Source organism: Cetorhinus maximus, chromosome 3 (genome assembly GCF_964194155.1).
Source record: "Cetorhinus maximus chromosome 3, sCetMax3.hap1.1, whole genome shotgun sequence".
Classification (NCBI taxonomy): domain Eukaryota; kingdom Metazoa; phylum Chordata; class Chondrichthyes; order Lamniformes; family Cetorhinidae; genus Cetorhinus; species Cetorhinus maximus.
In genome coordinates, this window is record NC_135881.1 from 134,819,123 (window position 1) to 134,840,936 (window position 21,814).

Here is a 21,814-nt window from a genome sequence, read left to right on the forward strand (position 1 = left end):
AACAACTTGCAAGAGGCAAGAAGGTCCAAAGAGACAACTGAAGGTCTGTAACTCTTTGCTATGGGCATGTGAAGCCATGGTGTACTGTTGACGATTGAGTCAGTGAGAGAGAGTGCGTGGAAGACAGTTTGAATGCATGTGGTGACCCAGGGGAGAGGAACATTGGAAGGAGAGTTTGAAAGCCTGGAGGTGAACCCTTACAGAAGGCGTTTGGGAGAAACTATCAGTTTGGGAGAAGATTCCAAAGCGAGTTCTTGGAGAGTGGAGATTGGAAACCCTCAAAAATGGAGTTCAGCGAGACTGGTTGGCTCAATGTGTGACAAGAGTCTGGGGGGAGCTGAGGAGAGATCCATAGCATCTGGCTGAGGTGGCATCTGTCACTTGGGACAGAATTTTCTGTTTGACATGCGGGGGTCGACCCCCACACGTCCACGTGTTAAATGACGCGCAGCGACGTCGGGCAAGCGTCCTGAAGTCACCGCGCACCATTGCGATATTTGGCTGGGCGGGCACGCAATGAAGTCCAACGTGCGCCCGCCATTAATTAACAGGCCACTTAAAGCTCTTTAGTGTTCAATTGACGCCGATTTTTCAGCGCCCGTGTGATCTTTGAGTCAGCGCATGGGCACAACGGGCAGGCGGGTAGGAGCCATTTGTATTAACCTCATCCACGGGCAGGATAAGAGGGCTCAGTGGGGTCGTGAATCTGCTCTGTGAAGTATTTATTGTTGAAAGTTTTTCAAAGTTGCCTATGTGATCTGCAGTACTTCAGAACACATCCCAGCTGCTTTTTCTGGACTCTTGACCTTCAGGTCAGCACACTGCAGTGAGGAATCGTTTCCGGGCCCGCAGGTTTCAGGAAGCCTTCAATTAGCCTGGGTATGGGAGCTGATCTGTCCACTGGAGGCAGCTGCTCTGAGGAGGAAGGGAGGGCTAGAGGGGGAAGTGGCCAGGAGTGCACATTCTGCCTCCAGGGGAGCCACCTTTGGGAGGACAGGCACAGGCACAAGGGGCACAGGGCCAAGAGGTAGTGGAAGGGGCCGTAGAAAACGCCACTATCCTGCTGCCAGGGTATACAGGCGGCGAAGCAGCTACCTCAATAAGTCTGAGGTGCAGTGCCGAAGGATGCTCTGTCTCTCAAGGGAGACAGTCAACTATATCTGCCAGATGATTGGTCCTGAGATCTCCCCTAACTGTGTGGGCGGACACTACGCCAGTGGCTCTGAAGGTCACGGCTGCCCTCAACTTCTATGTCTCCAACTCTCTCCAGGGCTCGGTGGGTGATCTTTGCGATGTCTCTCATTCAGCTGTCCACACTTGTGTCATGCAGGTCACAGACGTTCTCTTCGTCCACTTCCGTTGGGACCAGGCAAGCCAGACAACGAGTCAGAGGCTTCACGGCCATTGCTGGCTTCCCCCGCGTCCAGGGTGCAATAGGCTGTACACATGTGGCCATCAAGGCGCCAGCAGGTGAGCCCGGTGCCTTCGTCAACAGGAAGGGCTTCCACTCCATGAATGTGCAGATAGTGTGTGATCACAGGATGCTGATTCTACAAGACTGTGCAAGGTACCCAGGCAGCTTCCACGACACCTACATCCTCAGACACTCCCAGGTGCCAGGGCTCTTCAGTGCTCCAGCCTGGCTGGATGGATGGCTGCTGGGTGACAAGGGCTATCCCCTCAGAAAGTGGCTCATGACGCCTCTCTGCCATCCAAGAACAGAAGCTGAGCAGCGCTACAATAGGAGCCACGCCTCCACAAGGGCTGTAGTGGAGAAAGCCATCGGTCTTCTCAAGATGCACTTCCAGTCCCTGGACCGCTCAGGGGGCGCACTCCAGTACCCCCCCAGGTCGTGTGTGGGTGATAGTGGTTGCATGCTGCGCTCTCCACAATCTTACGCTGGAAAGGGGGGACGCAGTGGATGATGAAGACATCGATGCAGTGGCTGCGGCTGCACACGATGAGTCCAGCAATGATTCCGAGGATGAGCATGCACAGGGAAATGCTGAGGGGGTAGACACTGACCCAGGACTGCTCCAGGGAGGCAGAGACACCCAGGAGGCTTTAATCCAACAAACCTTCAGCTAGCACACCACGGATGGATCACCAGGACAAGCCAGAGCTGCTGCCTCAATACTTGACACCTAAGTGCAAACTGTGTCAGGTCAGCAACACTAACTAAGGGATAAAAACAAAAAACTAAGGGCTTTGTAAATAAAGCTGAATGTCCAACAAATCACTCATTACACTTTTGTCAACCATACACATGCAGAAGAAACGAGGCACCCTCAGCCATGGTCACACATCTGCATTTAATGTGTGAAGCAAAATAACTTATCACAAAGAGAAAACAATAGTGTTAATAATCAAAAAGAAATCATTAGGACCTCATCTCGGGCCAACACAAAAGCACCAGTGAAAAACCCGCGATGTGCCTAAGGTGCCTTATTCTTTCATTTACGGGTGCTACATCTTGGTGCTGCTCCATCGCTCGGAGTGGCATCTGAGCCAGCCTGCTGACTCTGCTGTCCTGTTGGCCTCGATGACCTTGGTGGTTGTCCTCTGGCCCATGGAGCCTGTGCTGGCCCCACCTGGGAGGGATCTGCCAGTTCTGCAGCTGGCATCTCCCCAGTCGTCACAGCATCACCAGATGATAAGGTCACTGGGAGAGGGCTGGAGGAGCTGCTGCCCTCATCCGGAGCGCCCTGAGAGGAGCTCGCAGAGACGACAGGTAGAGCTGTGCCGACGTGAGGTCGCTTCGGACCTCCCTGCTCACCGTGGATAGATGGGCAATGAGCTGGGAAGCTTGATGCCCACACCATCTCCCACACTGCAAGTGACCAGCTGAGGTCATTGCCAGTGTGAGGTCTTACTGGTCAGAGCACATCCCCAGGAAGCCCTGGCAGGTCTCCAGGAGTAGGCTTTCCATGAGAGTCGCCACTCTCTCCACGGAGGATGTTTGGCACTAGGACATGTGGCTCATTGCTTCAGTGAGTGTCCGCATAGACTCCTCCACCACAGAAATCATGCCAAGCATAGCCTCATGTATCACCCCCTGATGCTCCCACACACTTGGCCATATTTCCTGTGTTTGCTGTGTCGCGGACGACTCCAGAGGCGCATCATCAGGCACCGACTGAGCATGTGCCTGGTCCTCTGCAGTCCTCCGACTGCTGGCGCCATGGGCACGCTCTGTCTCTGCCAGCTCCACCAGTGAGTGTGAAGTGCCCTCACCGCTGTGCCCCGGGACTCTAGCCGATGTTCTAACTTCCACCGAGGTGCTAGTAGCTGCGCTGGTGCCTGCCAGGCAGAGATGGTGTGATGCTGGTGAGGCTTCAGGGCCCTCAGGTGTGAGAGAGGGCCTCTGCTGCTTCTCCTCCTGGTCCTGCTCCGCTGATGCTGAAAGGAAGAACAAGGACATTGAATCAGTTAACGTGGAGACAATGACAAAGTGCATCCCTGTCCCCCGGATCATTATGCGCTCATCCTTCCATAAGCAATGGTCAAGCCATGTTGCAAAATTAAATCACTTAACATTCAGCACTGCCATGGCTGTTGGGAGAACAATGCTGACCTCACTGCTGGACATACATACCTGGCCATGGCACCCCAGCCTCACTGACACCAGTGGACCTGGGCACATGGCGCCTCTCCAAATCCAGAGCCTCCTGCTCAAAGCGGCTAAGAATGGCGATCTGTGCCTGGCTGCTACCGGTCCTCACACACTCTGCCATGTTATGAGCATTCTTCTCCTGAAAATGAGAGAAGAGCATTGATTAGTGCAAATTGTACATGGACTCTCTTCGCGCACGGCCCACCCCAGAGTGGGACATATTAGGGCTCCAGTGCCTCCTCACCCCGCTGCTGCCGAACATTCACATAGGCCTGTTCCCCAACCACCCACGGGCCCCGCCTGCCTTGGCCACATGCTGCCTACATCATGTTAGGCACCACACGGTATATCCTACCACAGCAAGGAGGCGCAAGCACGTAGAGCACAGAGGGCACCAGATGGTTCGTTGCCACGCCACCTTGAAGCTCCCCTCCCAGCATGTCATCATCCTGACTTGGACATGTCCTGCAGTTCAAGCACTGCGTCTAGGTGCAGCTCCTCCAGGTTGCACCCAAAACAGTCATGTGGGACACAGTGTAACACATGCTGTGGGGGAAAACTCATCTCCTCATGACCCACTCAGGCTGACCTCAGCATGGGCACTATCTGCTTGCCCACCCAGCAAAGGAAAAATGCCATCAATGATTCAATGCAGTCATGACACTGAGACTTGGGGGGTGGGGGGGGGGCGGTGCCGCACAGGGGAAGGCTACCTGCTGGGTTAAATGCCCAATACCAACACGGTACTCACCCTGCCAGAGCGCAACAAATCGTTGAAGCGCTTGCGGCACTGGATCCAGGTGCGCTGCACCACATCACGGGATCTCACCATCTCTGCCACCTCCTCCCAGACACGTTTTGCCATGTGGGGGGGCCTCCTCCTCCCATCCTGGGGAACCAGCATCTCCCACCGTGTGCTACCTCCTCAAGGAGGGCAGCAAGGCAGTCATCAGAAAAACGAGGGGCACACTGGCACCCCGCTGGCCTACCCTCCAGCCTGGCCTGCTCACCCAAACCCCTCTTCTGCGGCCTAGCACCGGGCTTTGTGAGCGGCCTACAAAAGGCTGCCAGGCCTTCTTTTGAACAAACTGCCAGGTCGCCATTGGACCCGGTGGTCTGCGCACGCCTGCTGCCGCCCGCGCACTCCTGCTATCCTCGGGAGTTGGGAAATACGCTGGGCAGGCCTTAATTGGCCCTCCCGCGTAAAATGGCGGCGCGGACCAGTGCCCGCTCCCGGTCTGCTCCCCCGCCAGACGGAAAATTCTTCCCTTGGTTTCAGAGTGTGGTGTGTCTGTCCACAGGGCGCCTATTGGTTTACACGGACTTGTACTTACTGTGAATATTAGAGTGTAAGATATCTTTCGTAACTTGTGTTATCCTTACAAATCTGTGTATATCTGTCAAGGTATAGGTGTGGGTGAAGGAGTATTATAATATAGTTCATCTTTTCTTTTTTAATAAATGTTTTATGTTTTTGTTAAAAGTTCATCAGACTCTGATGACTCTATTCAGTAGCCCCTCTCCACATATCTAAACGAACAAATAATAGTTAGGAAAACAAAACAAATGCTGGATTTCCAGCATCCGCAGTAGTTTTTTGTTTTTAAATAATAGTTAGGATCCATCAAGCTGGGTTCCACTCTGGGATCAGGCTTGTTCAGGGGTAACGTCAGCTAGGGATCATAACACATCCCTAATTGCCCTTGAGAAGGTGGTGGTGAGTTGCCTTCTTGAACCACTGCAGTCCAAATGGTGTAGGTACACCCACAGTGCTGTTAGGGTGGGAGTTCCAGGATTGTGGCCCCTCAACAGTGAAGGAATGGTGATATATTTCCAAGTCAGGATGGTGAGTGGCTTGGAGGGAAACTTCCAGGTGGTGGTGCTCCCATATGTCTGCTGCCCTTGGCCTTCTAGATGGTAGATTACAGGCTTTCCTACAAATCAGTGACTATTGCAAACAGACAGTAGAGGTTCTGCGTGATTAGCAGAGAGAAAGGATGCTTGGCTTTGTGAACTACCTCAGCCAGAAGCAGCAGGGGTGTGCTCTCTAGTCAAAGGGATGCATCCAGCAGCCATCTAAAGACTCCGGGAGTTTCATCCTGGCCTGGCCAGGGAAAGAAGAATCTTCAGAACAGGCTTTATTCCTGGTGGTGGATCTAAGGAACTCGCCAGAAGCTAAAGAAAGAGTCTGGAGCCAGTCACTTGAAGTTACTACTTGGCAAAATGGGGATACAGAAACCCATTGGAAACTGGAAGCAACTGTGAACTGTTTGCTAAAAGGACTGTAATTCCATGGAGGGTGTGATGGGTGATAAGTAGACAAGGGGAAAATCACTTTCTGTAGTTCAAAGTACAAGTTGTCAGAAAAAAAGTGTTTAGACAAGTGTTTTCTTAGTCATTTGTTGCAGTAACAGTTTTAAAAAGTGAAATCCTGCTGTGTCATTCTTTCAGCTAGTAACTAGAAGTTTGAATCTCTCTTTCAAAGTTATCAATCTCTGCGGGGATTGTAATAAATGTAACATGCAAACAGTATATTTTTAAAATAAAAAGTAAAAACTGCAAATGTTGGAAATCTTAAATAAAAATAGAAAGTGCTGGAAATACATGATAGGTTAATCAGCAGTTATAAAGAATAAAGACACGCTTTTACATTTTGGATGATTATTCTTCACACATTTTTAAATGCTTTCATATGGTAACTGAAAGACTAGGGGGTTGAAGAATCTAGGGATAATTTTCTGATCTCGGATCAGAATGCCTCTACTTTCAAAAATGCCATCGGAGGCAACTGTGACAGTTTGAGGACTTGACATGAATTATATCAGAGGCTCCAAAAACCTCCTCTTCTGGGAATTCACTGGGTAACCAGTAAAAACTAGTTAGAATGTTTCTGGCAGTGCATCTGACATTGGATTTGGCACTTTAATCTGATTCCATAAGACTGACTTCTCAACCCTTATTTTGAAAGTTTTTTTTTTACCATATTTCGCTTATAGGCACCTTCCCTTATCATTGAGAAAGTTCCTGTTTAGATTCCCCCAAATTTGGACTTTTACCTATGTGCAAGATTTACCTATACACAGTTATTTTAGAGTCACATTTGCAATCGGAGTACCAGTGCACATGCAAATCTTGCACATTTTTCAGCTGTTGGTAAATTCTTCATACGATATTATTGAAGTGCTTAAGTGATTCTGCGGCGCAGAGCCTATCGGGGGCCGCTCCACGACCACCCCTGCCCGCTCCCGCTGAGCCCGCCCAACCAATGTAAAATCCTGGTCTCTGTTTCTCTTTCCACAGATGCTGCCAGAACTGCTGAGTTTTTCCAGCATTTTCTGTTTTAATTTCAGATTTCCAGCATCTGCAGTATTTTGCTTTTATCAATTTCAATGGAAATATTTCAATAATATAAAAGGGTGTAACTTGAGATGAGAGATTGAAAAGAGTTTGACAGTTTGACTTTCTGGCTGCTCAAGGTCTTGCAACTAATATGGAGCCAATTAAGCCAAGTTGAGGGTCAGATGCTCAGGATGATGCATTTTGAGAGTTTGCAAGAGTGTATGGAATGAAAATCAGCAATAGAAAATAGTCAACCCATTGAAGTTGCTGGTAAACAAAATCAGGCGAGGTCTAAAGTTTGTTATTGCCTGTTGTGCTAGCGTCAGAGACCTGTGATGTGTATAGAAACTAGGAGGGTTTGAGCTTCAAACTTTGGTCTATGCTCAGCTATTCTGGGCAGAATTTTTCCCATGTCAGGCAGGAGTGGGCGTGGGTAGTCGCTGAGCCAGCCGCTGCCCGCGATCGGCTCCGCGCTGCCATTTTACTCAGGCGGGCCAATTAAGGCCCGCCCAGCGCAAGACGCGAGCGATAGCGCTGAGTGCTACCTGTACGGGCGGGGGGAGGAGGGAGAGTCGGGGCCAGCGCTCTTTCATGCATGTGCACGAGAGTGCAGTTCAATCTCCCTGAGGCACGGAGCTGCCTCAGGGAGATTGAAGCACTTTTGAAATAAATAAATCAATGGAAAGAAAGTTTCATTAAACACGTCCCCTCATGTGAATGTGTCACATGAGATGGGACATGATTTTATATTTCAGAAAATTTTTAAATTTAATTCTTAAAAGCTTTAGGAAACCTCATCCGGCTCGTGGATGAGGTTTGCTAAAAAATGTAACGGCCGCTTAGTCTTTTCGCATCCGACTCCCAAGCGTGCCGCTGAATGAAGCGTCGCGAGACAGCGTGATGACACCGGGACACACGCTCGACATCATCACGCATCACGGCCCACCCACACATGCCAACTGAAAAATCCTGACCTCTGGATCAGTCAGAGTTGGCAATAGGGGACTACAATTAGTTTCACTGCCCCTGGAATAAGAAATGCAAAAAATTGCCAGGGTTCTCGATCTTGATCACTAATCTGTGACCCATACTGCAGTGCACATGTGTGGATTTTGGGTGAGAAAAAGAATCATGGTTGAATAGCCTCTTTGCCAAGGCTCATTGATAAAGGATTTCTACTTGGACAAAGTATTAAACTGTGTTTGGGACTGATGTCCAGTAAGAAGCCAATGCCTCAAAGAAAGAATTGGAAGTTATACAAAACAAGTATTGATATGATAGCTTTTGCTTAAAAGAGAGTTTCACATATGTAGTGGATCAGTTTTCACTGTAATCGCTATTTTACTTTTCCCTGTACTAACAACCAGTTAGGTTATTAGAAACTGTAACTATATTCAAGCCACTTCCCACCCTCTTGGCAGGACACGATATAGATAGCAATTTTCATGGAGCCAAGTAATGCTGTTTACATCAACTCAATCTAATTTTTCTCTAGAACTTAGGGTGTAGGCAGCATTGGACTCTAGCTTTGATAAACACTGGATTTTCCATTTTGTTTTTCACTGTCATGAAACCTTGTAAATTTTTTTTACCAATTAATAAACTTGAGGTACTTTTCAGAGTGTGTTTGCTGCTCAAATGAAATTCACTGCTATTGGTAAATCACACTTCACTGACTATTAATTTCATAAAAGCAGGTAAGTGGGAATTATGAGTGATTCTGTCAATGTGCCAGAGAAATGAGAAAGCCAATAGAATTTAAGGCTTATAGCCATAATAGTAGACTATAGGTCTATACTGAGACTTCATTATACATTGAGTCAGACCACACCTGGGGCACGATATTTCAGTCAGCGTGCAGGGGCGTGCCTGACATGCCGATGCATAAAATGACATGTGATGACATCGGGCGTGTGTCCTCAATATTTCATTTGGCAGGCGTGCGGTGGAGTCGGCTGCGCGCCCGTCGATATGTAAATGGCCTATAAAGGCCATTAAGAAAGTAATTGAGGTAATTGTTAACGATGTCCGACTAACCTTAAGGTTGGGGGCAGGCAAAAAGGCCAAGCGGCCTTTGCGATTTTTAGGAAACCTCATCCAAGAGCGGGATGAGGTTTCCTAAAGCTTTTATTAAATAAATTTTTAAAAATTCCTAAATATCAAAACATGTCACATGAGGGGACATGTTTAAATAAATTTTTACATTGTTTATTTAATTATTTTGATATTGATTCAATCTGTGCCTCAGGGAGACTGAAGCGCTCTTTCGTGCGCATGCGCGAAAGAGTGCTGGCTCCGAATCTCCCTCCTCCCCCTTGCCTGCACAGGTAGTGCAGAGCGCTACGGCTCGTGTATTACATTGGGCAGGCCTTAATTGGCCTGCCCGTGTAAAATGGCAGCGCAGAGCTGATTGCGGGCGGCGATCGGCTCCGCGACCCCCCACTCCCGCCAAGCCTGCCCGCCGCCTGAAAAATTCAGACCTTGGTATAATCCTACCCTGGAATCCTACAATGAACTGTGGGACTCCATTTTTGAAAATAATTAACCACAGTAAGTCAGTTAGGCTGCAGATTTTCCTTATGTTAGGTCTATGGTGGAAACAGATAGTGAAAACAGAATAGTTTTTGCAACAAAATTGTTTGCTAAGACATTTTGTTACCCTTTAAGTTTGTGATCAGTGCAGTTATGCCTTTACAACTTTTTAATAACATCTCACTTTCATTAGTCACCACCAACAGCATGCAATTATATATTGTCTTTAACGTCAAAAAAATCCCAAGGAGTTTCATGGATTACATAATGAGGAAAACATGGAAGTTAAGCAGCTTGATCAAAGAAATGAATTCCAATAAATGCCTTAAAGAAGCTGAGTGTTGCGGACACTGAGAGGTTTAAAGGGAGGATTTTAGAGTGTGGAATCTGGGGGCTGGGTGATAGGGAAGGGGGGAGATGTGACTTTAGGACTGAAGGAAGTTACAGAAATAACAAGGGTATAAAGAGATTTAAAAATGAGAATGAGCAATTTAAATTTGGGACGTTGGATGTCCAGGAGCTAGATATGCCAGGACAAAGTTGTGATCACAGTCACTAAGACTGTTATTCATGACTAGATGAAGGCCATTTTGTTGCAGTGGCTGGGGTGGAAACTTAGTTGGAAAATTCAAACAGAAAGCTGCAGAAAGATGTCTATGGATTTGGAAGACAATGACTTCAAGGACTTTAGAAAGCTAAGAAAGGTTGCAGATTGAGAATTTTTGAGGAGGGAGTTGATGGTGGTGGTGTTGAAAGGAAGGGAAAAAATACTTGAGCAAAGGAAACCATTTACAATGTCAGAGGGCAGAGGACCAGGAAAGATAGGTGTAAGGTCATCAGTTTAGTTGGAATAGAATAAAAGGAGCAGGAGGAAGTGGGGGTATCGTGGATCAGATGAGTTCAGAAAGGCCATGAGGAGTGATGGGAGAGAAGCTAGAGCAAGATACAGTTTGAGGGATAAAGCAGGGAAAAACATGGTGAGTGGTTTGATTTGGTGGGCAAAGAGAAAGGGAGAAAGCAGTAGAGGCAATTGAATAGATGGTTTCAATCTTGTTGACAAAGAAGCTCCTCATGTTTGTTATTGGAAGTTGGAAGGGTAAGGGAGCCAGCCAACTGGTGAATCAGGCAACCTGCTCTTCAAGCCTGTCTCTGCTGCAAGATTTCCTACCGCTTGCAGAACCGACCCAGTGTCTGCATACCCACTTCATCTTGCGGTATCAGCACCAAGCAAATTCTACAACTCCAGTGTTCAGCTCCAGCTGACTTCGAACTCACATGTGAAAGAAATTCTCATTGGACTCTGACTCTGGACTCTTGAAACCATGTGAACTAATATTCATTTTTTGTGGTTCTTGTATTGTTACTATTCATAGTTGTAAAACTCCTTTTTCTATGCCCCCACCCCCTTAACTGTGTGTGTGTGTCTGTTTGTGTTTGTGTTAGTAAATTGGATCACACAAACTGAGGGTTTAGGGAAACACGCCACTGCATACTTTAAAAAAATTAAAAACACCTTCTGCTTACAGACAAGCAGTGACAGGAAATAAGTACTGTTTGCCTGTCTCTCTCCTGTCTGTAACACCTAATGATGCTTGATAATGCACAATCAGATTTGACGATGGATGACTAAACTATTTGTGCACTCAGATATGCTTGAGGCTTCATCCCATGGCCTTGAGGTGGCAAAGGTAGTTTAATACAGATAGGAGATTGTTGTTTGAAGAAAAGATTTGTTAGGCAGTGGAATAATGGTGGTCCTGAAATTCTGCATAGGTTCTCATGGTTTACTGCTACAACTTAAGTAGGAGACCAGTGGAAACCCCCCACCACCCCCTCCTCCCCCACTCCAAGGATACAGCAGTTGCAGTGGGAAACCAGAAGCCACTGCAGAATTTCAGAGCCAGTACTGCCAACTGCTTTTAAATTCCCCAGTGTGGGTTGAACCCAAAACATTATAGCACAGAAGTGAGATTATCAAATGAGCTTGTTTGCACCTATTCCATGAACCAATATTGGGTAATATAGTACATTTCCCACTGAGCCAGCACACTGTCCTAAAAGGATTTCCCCTGATGCCACTTCTCGATTACACTTGTGTGAGAATTTCTCTCTGTATAAAGCATTCTGTGGCATTAAAACTGAATAACAAGAGCTTCTAATTTACATTTATTTCTGGCAATTTCAGTGCTTGGTTTGTTCATACAAAATACTAGAGGCATTATTAGAACTGAAGCAGTGGGATGCTGGTGATTTTTTTTTGGCTCAGATACAACATTTGTTGGGATTTGTGCTGGGATTGGAAGGCAAAACTCTGGATCAAGAGTTTTAATTTGATCCCACAATAACTTCACCTCCTTGAAGTTTTTCAACTCAAATGAAGAAAAAAGTAATTGCCCTTTTTACTCTCACCCTCAAACTCCTTGATAATTTAATTCATTATTTTAATCACTGATTTAAATCAAACTTTGCTTGGCATGTAAGTAACATGAGGAATTGTTTGAGGAATCAGCCTTGGATCAAATGTGTAGATTTTGGTGGTCTAAACTGGTTTTGAATCTGCCAGCAAATATAAATTTAACACTATAAACATGTGAGATATTTTTCAACAATGTTATCGAGAGTTATCACCATCATTGACCCAATTGTCTACAGTGTTACATATGCAAAAAACATTTTTTAAAAGGCTCATGGGAAGGAGCAGGTTGAATTTGCACCAACTTAGTACCTCATTTTCCTTTTCCATGAACCAGGTGCAATTAGAAGCTGGTTTTATTCCTATCATGATGGTTTGATTTGTGCATTATGAGCTCTTTCTCTACTCATGTGGTTTAAGGTGTTGTCCATGATGGTACAGAATTTCAGCTGTTTTCTCCTTCACCAAGCAAACACAGCACAAAAGCAGAGTCCTGACATTTCTTGTAGGGTCTATGAGCCTGGTGCCCATGTTAGAAATTAAGCCATGAAGCCATGTGGAAAAAATAACTCATTAGTCCAATGGCAGGCCTTTATCCATATTCCCCATGGTAAACCTTTTGTCCAGTTGCAGATCGAGAATATTGCACATCCTTTGTCATAGCAGAAGATCTAAATCAAGCTCATGGCACATTGCCCTTAGGTAACAGCAAGACTTCCCTTCCCACAGAAACATGAGATGTAGTCTACTAAAGGTACTTCCCAAAAAGGTGCTTTCTAAACATAAAAAAACTGGTTTCCTAGAAAGTTACGTAGACTGGCAGCTTGCCAGTTTCTAATGATTAATCTGTAACTGAGGACAACCAGTGATGTAATCATTCCATTCTAACATTTAGAGAAATCTGTTTGTAGCAATTATATCATTATTTGAAAAGAAAGCTTCAAATGTCACATAACAGTGCAGATTTTCTGACTGGCAGATCACGATCACATGATGGGAGAATTTGAACTGGCAGAGATAGGTAGAGCTAATGCTTCAATGTGGCTGGAATTAAGAAGCTATATCCCTGTGGGGAGAATTTTCTCCCCGTCGGGGGGGTGGGGAGGGTTGGACAGGAGCGAACGCAGGCGGGGGCGTAGCCGATTGCTACCCATGATTGGCTGCGCGCCGCCATTTTATGTGGGCAGGCCAATTAAGGCCCGCCCAGCATGACACGCGCACAGAAATGCTGAGTGCTCCCTGTGTGGGCGAGGGGAGGAGGCTAAGTCGCGGTCTGCGCTCTTTCCCGCATGTGCGCGAAAGAGTGCAGAAATCTCCCTGAGGCACAGAGCTGCCCAGGAAGATTAGCTTGATTTTTGAAAATTTTAATAAAGAAAAAAAAAAATTTTTAAGACATGCCCCCTCATGTGGCAGTGCCACATGAGCTGGGACATGTCTATGAATTTTATTTAAAAATTTTCAAACCTTTAAAAACCTTCAAGAAACCTCATCCCGCCCGTGGATGAGGTTCCATGAAAAATGCAAAGGCCACCTGGGCTCTTCGCCTGCCCGCCCAACCTTAAGGTTGGACGGGCAGCTCAGTTTATTAATTTAATTAATATTTAAATGGCCTTAATAGGCCTTTGACAGTTCGGCCGGCATGCAGCTGTCTCTGGTGCGTGCCTGCCTAACTCAAGATCTGAATGATGCACAGTGACATCGGGATGCACGCCCAACATCACCACGCGTCATTTTACACGTTGGTGAGCGGGCCCTGCCCCCGCTTGCCGATCCGAAGATTCTGGCCCTTGAATTTCACTCCCACTACTTTTGAGAAGGAGCATTATTAATTATGTATTTCAGTCGCAAATTATAAGCCTGAAACTCGATGATGCTGTGTCTTAAATACAGACTACAAAACCATCCAAAATGACAGGTGAGTATATTCTGTGCTGTAAGTGTGCCACCTGTTATATTGATTTAGGCATCCAAAGAGAAATCCAGGACCCATATCTATACCAGGCATTAGGACTTTTGAATATGTAAATAATGGGCACAATACTTGTTTCAAACTCCATTTTACTAATGGATTGACTGTATTTAGGAATACCAGGTCTACATGCAGCAGGAAGGTACCAATGCAGTTTTTAAACATACTTACCTGACGATGGAACCATGAGTACAACATTGCACTTCCTGGCTCCACAATAAAACCACAGACCAGTGTAAACCACTGTATCCCTCCCAATTCCCCACCCCAGCAATGCTTCTCTCCCTCTCCTGGTCATCTTCCCTCCAGATCGCTAATCCAGCTCTGTGACAGTCCACTGTGCCAGATATATTTCAGCCACCATAGCAAACCAAAGGGTGCTTACTTGGCGATAAGCGCAGTTCACTGATGAAATGGCTCATGAATCTGATTCATGCTCAGCATGCATACAATGAAAACCATGCTGCCACAAGAAACGTGATGTGATGCTTAAGCAGACTATTGGAGCACTAAAACTATGAAACCTTGAACATTTACTCCCTCCACCAACGACGCACCGTGGCAACAATGTGTACAATCTACAAGATACAATGCAGCAACTCACAAAGAGTCCTTCGCATGTTTCAACCTATGACTTTTACCATCTAGAAGGACAAGGGTCGCAGATACATGGCGACACCACCACCTGCGTGCTCCCCTCTAAGCCACACACCATCCTGACTTGGAAATATATCACCGTTCCACCGTTCCTTCACTGTTGTTGGGTCAAAATCCTGGAACTCTCTTCCTAACAGCACTGTGGATGTACCTACACCACCTGGACTGCAGCGGTTCAAGAAGGCAGCTCACCACCACCTTCTCAAGGGCAATTAGGGGTGGGCAATAAATGCTGGCCCAGCTGGCGATGTCCACATCCTGCGAACGAATAGTAAAGAATTGGTGGTAGATGAGTAATCTACTCATTAATCTACTAATTACCACATGGGGATGTGGTAATTTGAGCAGCGACTGAAGCTAGTTGTGCAGTTGGTATGATATGACATTTATAAATACATTCACTGACCTGAGGTTATTGAACTTCAGGTACCTTTAGGTCTTTGGGACTAATTTCCTGACATTGGCCTCTCTGATTATCTGCTCCCACTGCCTTTTTACATGTATCTGAAGGGCCTCCTGCAGTAACAGGATGTCTCTCTTCCTTTCCAACGCCTCTACCAAGATGTCCAGTGCAGTGTCGGAAAACTTGAGTGCCTTCTCTTTCATGTTCGGTCATCCTTCACTCTTTCCCAGGTTCAGGTTCAGCCTGCTGCTTCCACAATACATCTCTACAGGAGGTGCAGACTAGCTTTAAACAGTGAAGGCAAGATTTATGCAGGGCTGGGAAGTTATGATTTTGGGCCCCTGCTGATATGTGCCGTCAATCAATAGCATTGGCTGCACGCAGAAGTCACGAAAATGAGCAGGAGGCATGAAGATGGCAAGTAGCCTGCATTATCAAACAGATGTGGGATAATTGTGCATCATGTTTGCTGCACCAGTTTTTGGGGGGTTTCAATTTAACACCCAGTGTTCTCACTTCTGTGGTGAAACAAAACTAGAGGACAAGAATATAAGATAGTCACCAGGCAATCAAATAGGGAATTCAGAAGAAACCTCTTTACCTGGAGACTGGTGAGTGTGTGGAACTCCCTACCATAGGGAGTAGTTGAGATGAATAGTATAGATGCATTTAAGCCATAATGGGAAAAAAAACTGAGGGTTGATGAGGTAGGGTGGGAGAAGGATTGAGTGAGCATAAACAGTTGCATGGATTGGTTATGTCAAATGGCCTATTTCTGTATATTCTATGTAATTCTATGTAAGCTCCTGCACTTCATCAACCATCAAACAGGTATCTAGTGCCCATAGATTCCATTGCTTGCTGCTACATATTTTTTGGTTGACACTGGTTTTGGTAGCCATTGGGCAGAATCGCCCCAAATTTGCACAAAGTGTGGTAGTGGGCGGGAAAAATGGCAGCTTTTCACGCTGTATTGTCCCGTTCCCACCTCATTAATTATGCAGCAACGGGAAACACGCCGTCTTGCTGGTGGGGGCTTCCAATTTGCCTGCCATGCCATTGCCTCGCCACTTCCTCATGCAGGGCCCCATATTTAAACTGCAGCTGTGCACACACTTCTCAATGCTTGCAGCCCAGGAGGGCACTGGTGAAGACATGGCCCCAAAAGCCAAGACGAGTGCAGCCCCCGCTGATTCAGTGACGCATCCCTGGGACGCCTTCTGGACACCGTGGAGGCCTGCCACGATGTTCTCTATGCTGGTTCTGGCTGCAGGAGGCCCATCAGTCTCACCACTCCAGCTTGGGAGGCAGTGGCAAGAGGTGGTCAGTGCTGCAGACGAGGTCGGCCATCCAGTGCAGAAAATGGATGAATGATCTCATCCATGCCGCCTGGTAAGGCAACAATGTCATCACTCTAAACTCACACACTCACATGGCCATCACACATTCACTGGCATCTCACTCACTGCCATCTCAAGGGACATTGCCACTCACTCTCTCACACACATACCCTCACATCTCCATCTGTCCTCATCTCCTCACGAGACTTCCTCCTCTGTCCTCACCTTCTTGAGGCCGCTTGCACAGATCAACATGTGCCTCCATACACACCCTGGGATACCCCCCTTCCCCAGTACAGCCCTCATCCTGCAACCTCTTCCCTTGCTTGAGGCCACTTCTCCCCCTTCCCCAAGCAAGCCCTAGCCCTGCGGCCATTGAAAAGCCACCCCCACCTTACTGTTGGTCTGGTAGTTACAGACCTGCTCATAAGCCCTCTTAAAAGTGATGTGGTGCTACCTGCGAAGGCTGGCGCTAATGATCGCGAGTGCTGCCCAAAGAAATGTAAGCAAACAAACCTTGAAGTACCGAGCGAAGTGTAGTTCGCCAAGTGCACGTCATTTATATATAGTTGTGAAACGGGCATGCCGATGTGCCCGGATGGTCCAGTGTGGGGCAATGATTCCGGCAAGCAGGACTCATAATCAGATGCAAATGTTTTAAAATGAAGTTCCCAATGTGCGACGGCGGGAAACGCCTTTGACGGGTGGAGCAGGTTATCGCAAACTGGTTTGCAATTATTGCTCATCCCTAAGGTGCAGTGAGAGGGGAATCCATGAGAGGAATCCGGGATCTTGGCCTAATGAAGCGATTGATTGGTTCGAGAAAAGTGCAGCTGGGCAGTGAGCACATTCTGCTCGAGCTCAGTGAAACATGGGGCATTTTAGATTGATCATTTCTGGAATGCAGTTAGGGAGAATTTAACAATCAATTTTCGCAGACTTGTAATTGAACATTATCTTGCTGGTGGCTGTTTCCAAGGCTCCTCACCTTCTGTTTGTTTGTGTTTCCTCGGCGTTCCTATTGTAACATTCATTTCACATTTAAATCTGAGAAACGTTTGTTAATAAAACAGGCGAAACACCCGATCACATTTAAGAATTCTCATGTACAACAAATCAGGAAGTAAAAAGCATTGATTAGCCTTCACTTTTTAAATTAATTTTACAGACAACAAAATAAGAGTGGAACATACACTTTAAGATAGAAGCTAAAATATAATAAAGAAACTTTTAAAAAATAAAAATATGAAAGTTTTCTTTTCAGTAGAGAAATTTTAACAGTCCACAAACGTTAAATTAGATTTGTGTGGCCAGAGTGGAATTATGAACTTGGGGCATTATTAAAAACTCAGTTACACCTCATTCAACAAGGCATAACTTTTTTCAAGAGTTTTTACAGTGAGGTTAAAAGCATAAAAATGGAAGTTCACATCAATTCAAGTGATTTCTAAGATTTCCATCTGCAGGGACTTCAACAGCACATCCTGTAACGGTGCAGGGAATCATTGACAGCAACTTCTGGATCTTCATGTTTGACTGTGCATGTATGGACACCAGAAGGCGCTGTCAGTTTCACAGCTGCAATGATGGCGAATGTTTACAGTTTCACTATCATTACTACCATAAAATCCAGGCCTATATGATAGTAATTGGAAGATTTAACTGTAATTGTATGACATTTGAAATGCCCAGAACAGCCCCAAATCTGTACTTTGAAACTGAAATCAAGCACACTAACTGCACTTATGCAGCAGGTCCAGTGCTAACAGGTCATATAATTCCTCTGGTGATTCCAATAATTTGCATTCTCAGATAACTTGTGCAGGGGCTATTAACGGATGTGAAGCAGTCACAGTGGACGTTTCCATTACCATACAGTTTCCTGCCTTAGTTTCAGGATGACTAAGAGGAGAAGTTTTATAAAAAAAAGTTATTTCCCAACTTCAGAGGCTTCTGATCTAGAACTTTGTTTTTCTTGCTTTCTGAAATTAATCTTTTAAACATCAGTTTTTCTTGGCGTGAATTTGGATAATTCCTGTTACATTAGTGGCTAAATATTTCTGAGTAAAGTTTTTTCCTCATCTCAAGCTTTTATTAAGCATTATGATTAACTGCTGCAAAGATTTGTAATCTAATCATCATTTTATTAAAGGAAATTCTGTATACTGAAACATCTCCTTCAAGGATTACTGTGCTAGCTGCTCTGCTTGTTGATTACCTGTTCTTGAAAGCATCTCAGTTCTGTTTGAAATTATTCCTTTCCAAGAGAATAATGAAGGTTCTTAAACACTTTTACATTAAAAAATATGCAAATGAGAGGTGATCCCATTGAAACATACAAGATTCCGAAAGTGCTGGACAGGGTAGACACTGAGAGGTTGTTTCCACTGGCTGGAGAATCTAGAACACGGGGGCACAGTCTCAGGTTAAGGGGTCAACTCTTTTGGAATGAGATGAGAAGAAACTTCTTCACTCAAAGGGTAGTGAATCTTTGGAATTCTCTACTCCAAAGGATTGTGGATGCTCCATCGTTGAATATATTTAAAACTGAGAAAGACAGATTTTTGGTGTCTCAGGGAATCATAGGATATGGAGAATGGGCAGGAAAGTGGAGTTGAGGCAGAAGATCAGCCATGATCGTATTGAATGGCAGAGCAGGTTCGAGTGGCTGTATGGTCTACTCCTGCTCCTATTTCTTATGTTTCTTATTGTTCCTTTTATGTCCCGGTTTTTTTTCGCTCATTTTCCCCCCTCCTTTCCTGAGCGTAGTTGGGTGTTGGTTGTATGGGTTGATTCCTTAAAGTTTTGGGATTGCCTCCTTCTATGCGGTGTGCATTCAATCTAATAGGCCTGAGTGATGGGGGGCACTTGTATTCAAAGGCAGAAGAAGTCAAATGTTTATTTAGGCCATGCTACTAAGCTTTATTATAGTTCCAAAATTTATTTATGTGATGGATCCCCATTTTCTTTTGAAGTTCTACACTTTGTGTGTTGCTTGCTCATTTCAGGTGGATGCTTGGAGGCTTCTAGTTTATCCCTTCTTAAAGATTGGGACTTACTGGACTTTGCAAAATTGATTTTTCCTACTCTGTAAACTTGCTGTACTGATGTTTCAGTCTATTACTTGTGGACTAGTTAATTGTGGGTGGTGTTTAATGGAGGTGACAGCTGGTAAAAGCCCCGCGTTGCCTTTTTTAGGGAAGGCCCATTGCATTAAGTGCCAATCATGCACTTAACTGGGCAGTACTGGGCCTTTCCTGGAATCAAGGAAGTCCTGCCAATTAATCAGAGGTTGGCAGCTCTTCAGTGCTTGGCAGTGCCATCAGGGAGGCGGTGGCTGTAGCTTGTACTACACACACGTGCTGCCTATGATCGCATTGACCAGGCACAGCTGAGCGATGGCGGGAGGGGGGCTGCTGCTTGTGGGATGAGTGTCGTGGAGGAGGGGGGGAAGGTGTTTGGCAGGAAGGGTGGGGATGGCTCTCAGCAGGCCCAGGTCCCTTGATCAGGCACTGAGTATCTTGGAACAAGGGACATCCCCCGGAAGCCCGCAAGCAAACACACCAGGGTTTGACTTTCGGGCTTCCTGCACAGCGAGTCCCCTGTCCACTGCTGGATGCATACCAGAAGTGGTTGGATGAGGCCCTTAAGTGCCATTAATTAACCTCTTAAGGGCCCCAATTGGTATTCGAGCAGGAAGGTCCTCCACAGGCCATCCCGCCACAGACTTAATCGGGGCAGGGGTGGGAAGGCGGCGGGATTCTCAACCGCCAACTTTCTGCCTGATTAATTGCCCACCCCGTCACCAAGCACACCACCGAGGAGGGCAGTAAATTTCGCCTATGAATCAGAAAGGCTTTCATTCCGGGAACATATGGGTGGTGAATGATGAAGTTGAATACATTAATTTAGTGAATGTGTGGTAACCCAGGGGCATCCAGGATTTGTTAATCCCATGCTAACCTGTGGTACCGATAGTATTATACAGAGCAAGAACACTGGATGGAAGGCCCTTGCCCTCCCCCTTGTTGCTGCTCAGCTGGTGCTACTCCCATTTGGTGGTGGTTCGCTAAATGTTTGCTCTTGATGAGAAACGCTGTACAAGTAAATCGCTATTTCACCTGAAAGGAGTGTTTGCGGCCTCAATAGTGAAGGAGAAGGAGGTATAAAGGGCAGGTATTGCATAAGAATATAAGAAATAGGAATAGGAGTAGACCGTTCGACCCCTCGAGCCTGCTCCACCATTCAATAAGCTGATCTCCTTGTGTTTCGATTTCCACATTCCCATCTAACCCCATTAACCTTTGATTCCCTTGCCTAACAAGAATCTATCTACCTCTGCCTTAAAAATATTCAATGACCCCGCCTCCACCACCTTCTGAGGCAGAGAATTCCAAAGACGCACAACCCTCTGAGAGAAAAAAATTCTCTTAATCTCTGTCCTAAAAGAGTGACCCCTAATTTTAAAACAGTGCATCTCCTGTGCTTGCATGGGAGATGCCATGGGAGGGAAAGGCTGGAATATGAGAGTACCAGAATCATTATTCAATACTATTGTGTTTTCTACCACTGCATCAACTGAAATCAGATAACACCGGACAGACACTAATGTAAATGAGAATATAATTTCCCTTCATTAAAGCACACTAAAGGATTAGCAAATTATGCAATTCTGAAAATTAATAATTATTGCTAATTCTTCAATGATTGTCACCAGACAGTTAAGCACTTTGGTGGAGAAAACATAAATATTTAAGTGTTCCTAATTTAGCTTGTTAGTTAATATTCAATGACAAATAAACACAACCAGAATATATCTTCCAAAATGTGAGTTTATGTATTTCAATCAACTGTTAACCTGTTAAATGTCATTCTTTAAAATCTAAAACATTTTTTTCTTTTTCAAAGATGGATAGGCAATTATCCATGAGTTCTAATATCATGGGAATGCCAGGCCCTTCTCTAAATAATCCGTGCACTCCTTCTCAAGTCCAACAAATGCACTCAGAAGCCAAAATGGTAAGAAACAGCAAAACATTCTTTGTCTGCATGAATGTGCACGTGGGTGGAAGGGTGGAGAATTATCTGTAATTTCCATGAACCTCATGGCTTTAAATACATTTAACTCCCTCTAAAATTAAAGCATTATACAGTTTGTGGAACCTTTTTTTAAAGAAACAACATCTTGTATCATAATATATGTTTCTAGTGAGGATCTGTTGAACAACTTTTTATTGTGGTCTCTGGGATTCATTGAATGCTTTTTGTTGTTGATTGTAATGACTAAACTTCAGTATTTAGTGTTGTAAAAGTACTGCTCAGCTTCCAGGAATGTAAAAAAAAATCTAAAATGACCATAATGGCTGTTATTTTATACTATTTACAAGAGCTTGTTTAAAATGATTGTTCAATGTCTGACTTGATAATAATGAGTGATTTCCGAATTTACCACTTATGAAATATGCAAATGGGTCATTTATTGGATATTTTACTGATCAAATGATCCATTGAGTTTTCACTTCTTTGATTTCATTTGGGCCAGGTAAAT

The 21,814-nt window shown here is 45.4% G+C and overlaps 1 protein-coding gene across 1 annotated transcript in view; it reads left to right on the forward strand.

Moving 5' to 3' along the window:
* creb5b (cAMP responsive element binding protein 5b) overlaps positions 1 to 21,814 on the forward strand; it is a 471,745-nt gene that overhangs the window by 323,442 nt on the left and 126,489 nt on the right. The window contains exon 8 of the mRNA XM_078539021.1: positions 21,175 to 21,285. Coding sequence (XP_078395147.1) covers positions 21,175 to 21,285 — 111 coding nt within the window. The remainder of the gene's footprint in view (positions 1 to 21,174; positions 21,286 to 21,814) is intronic.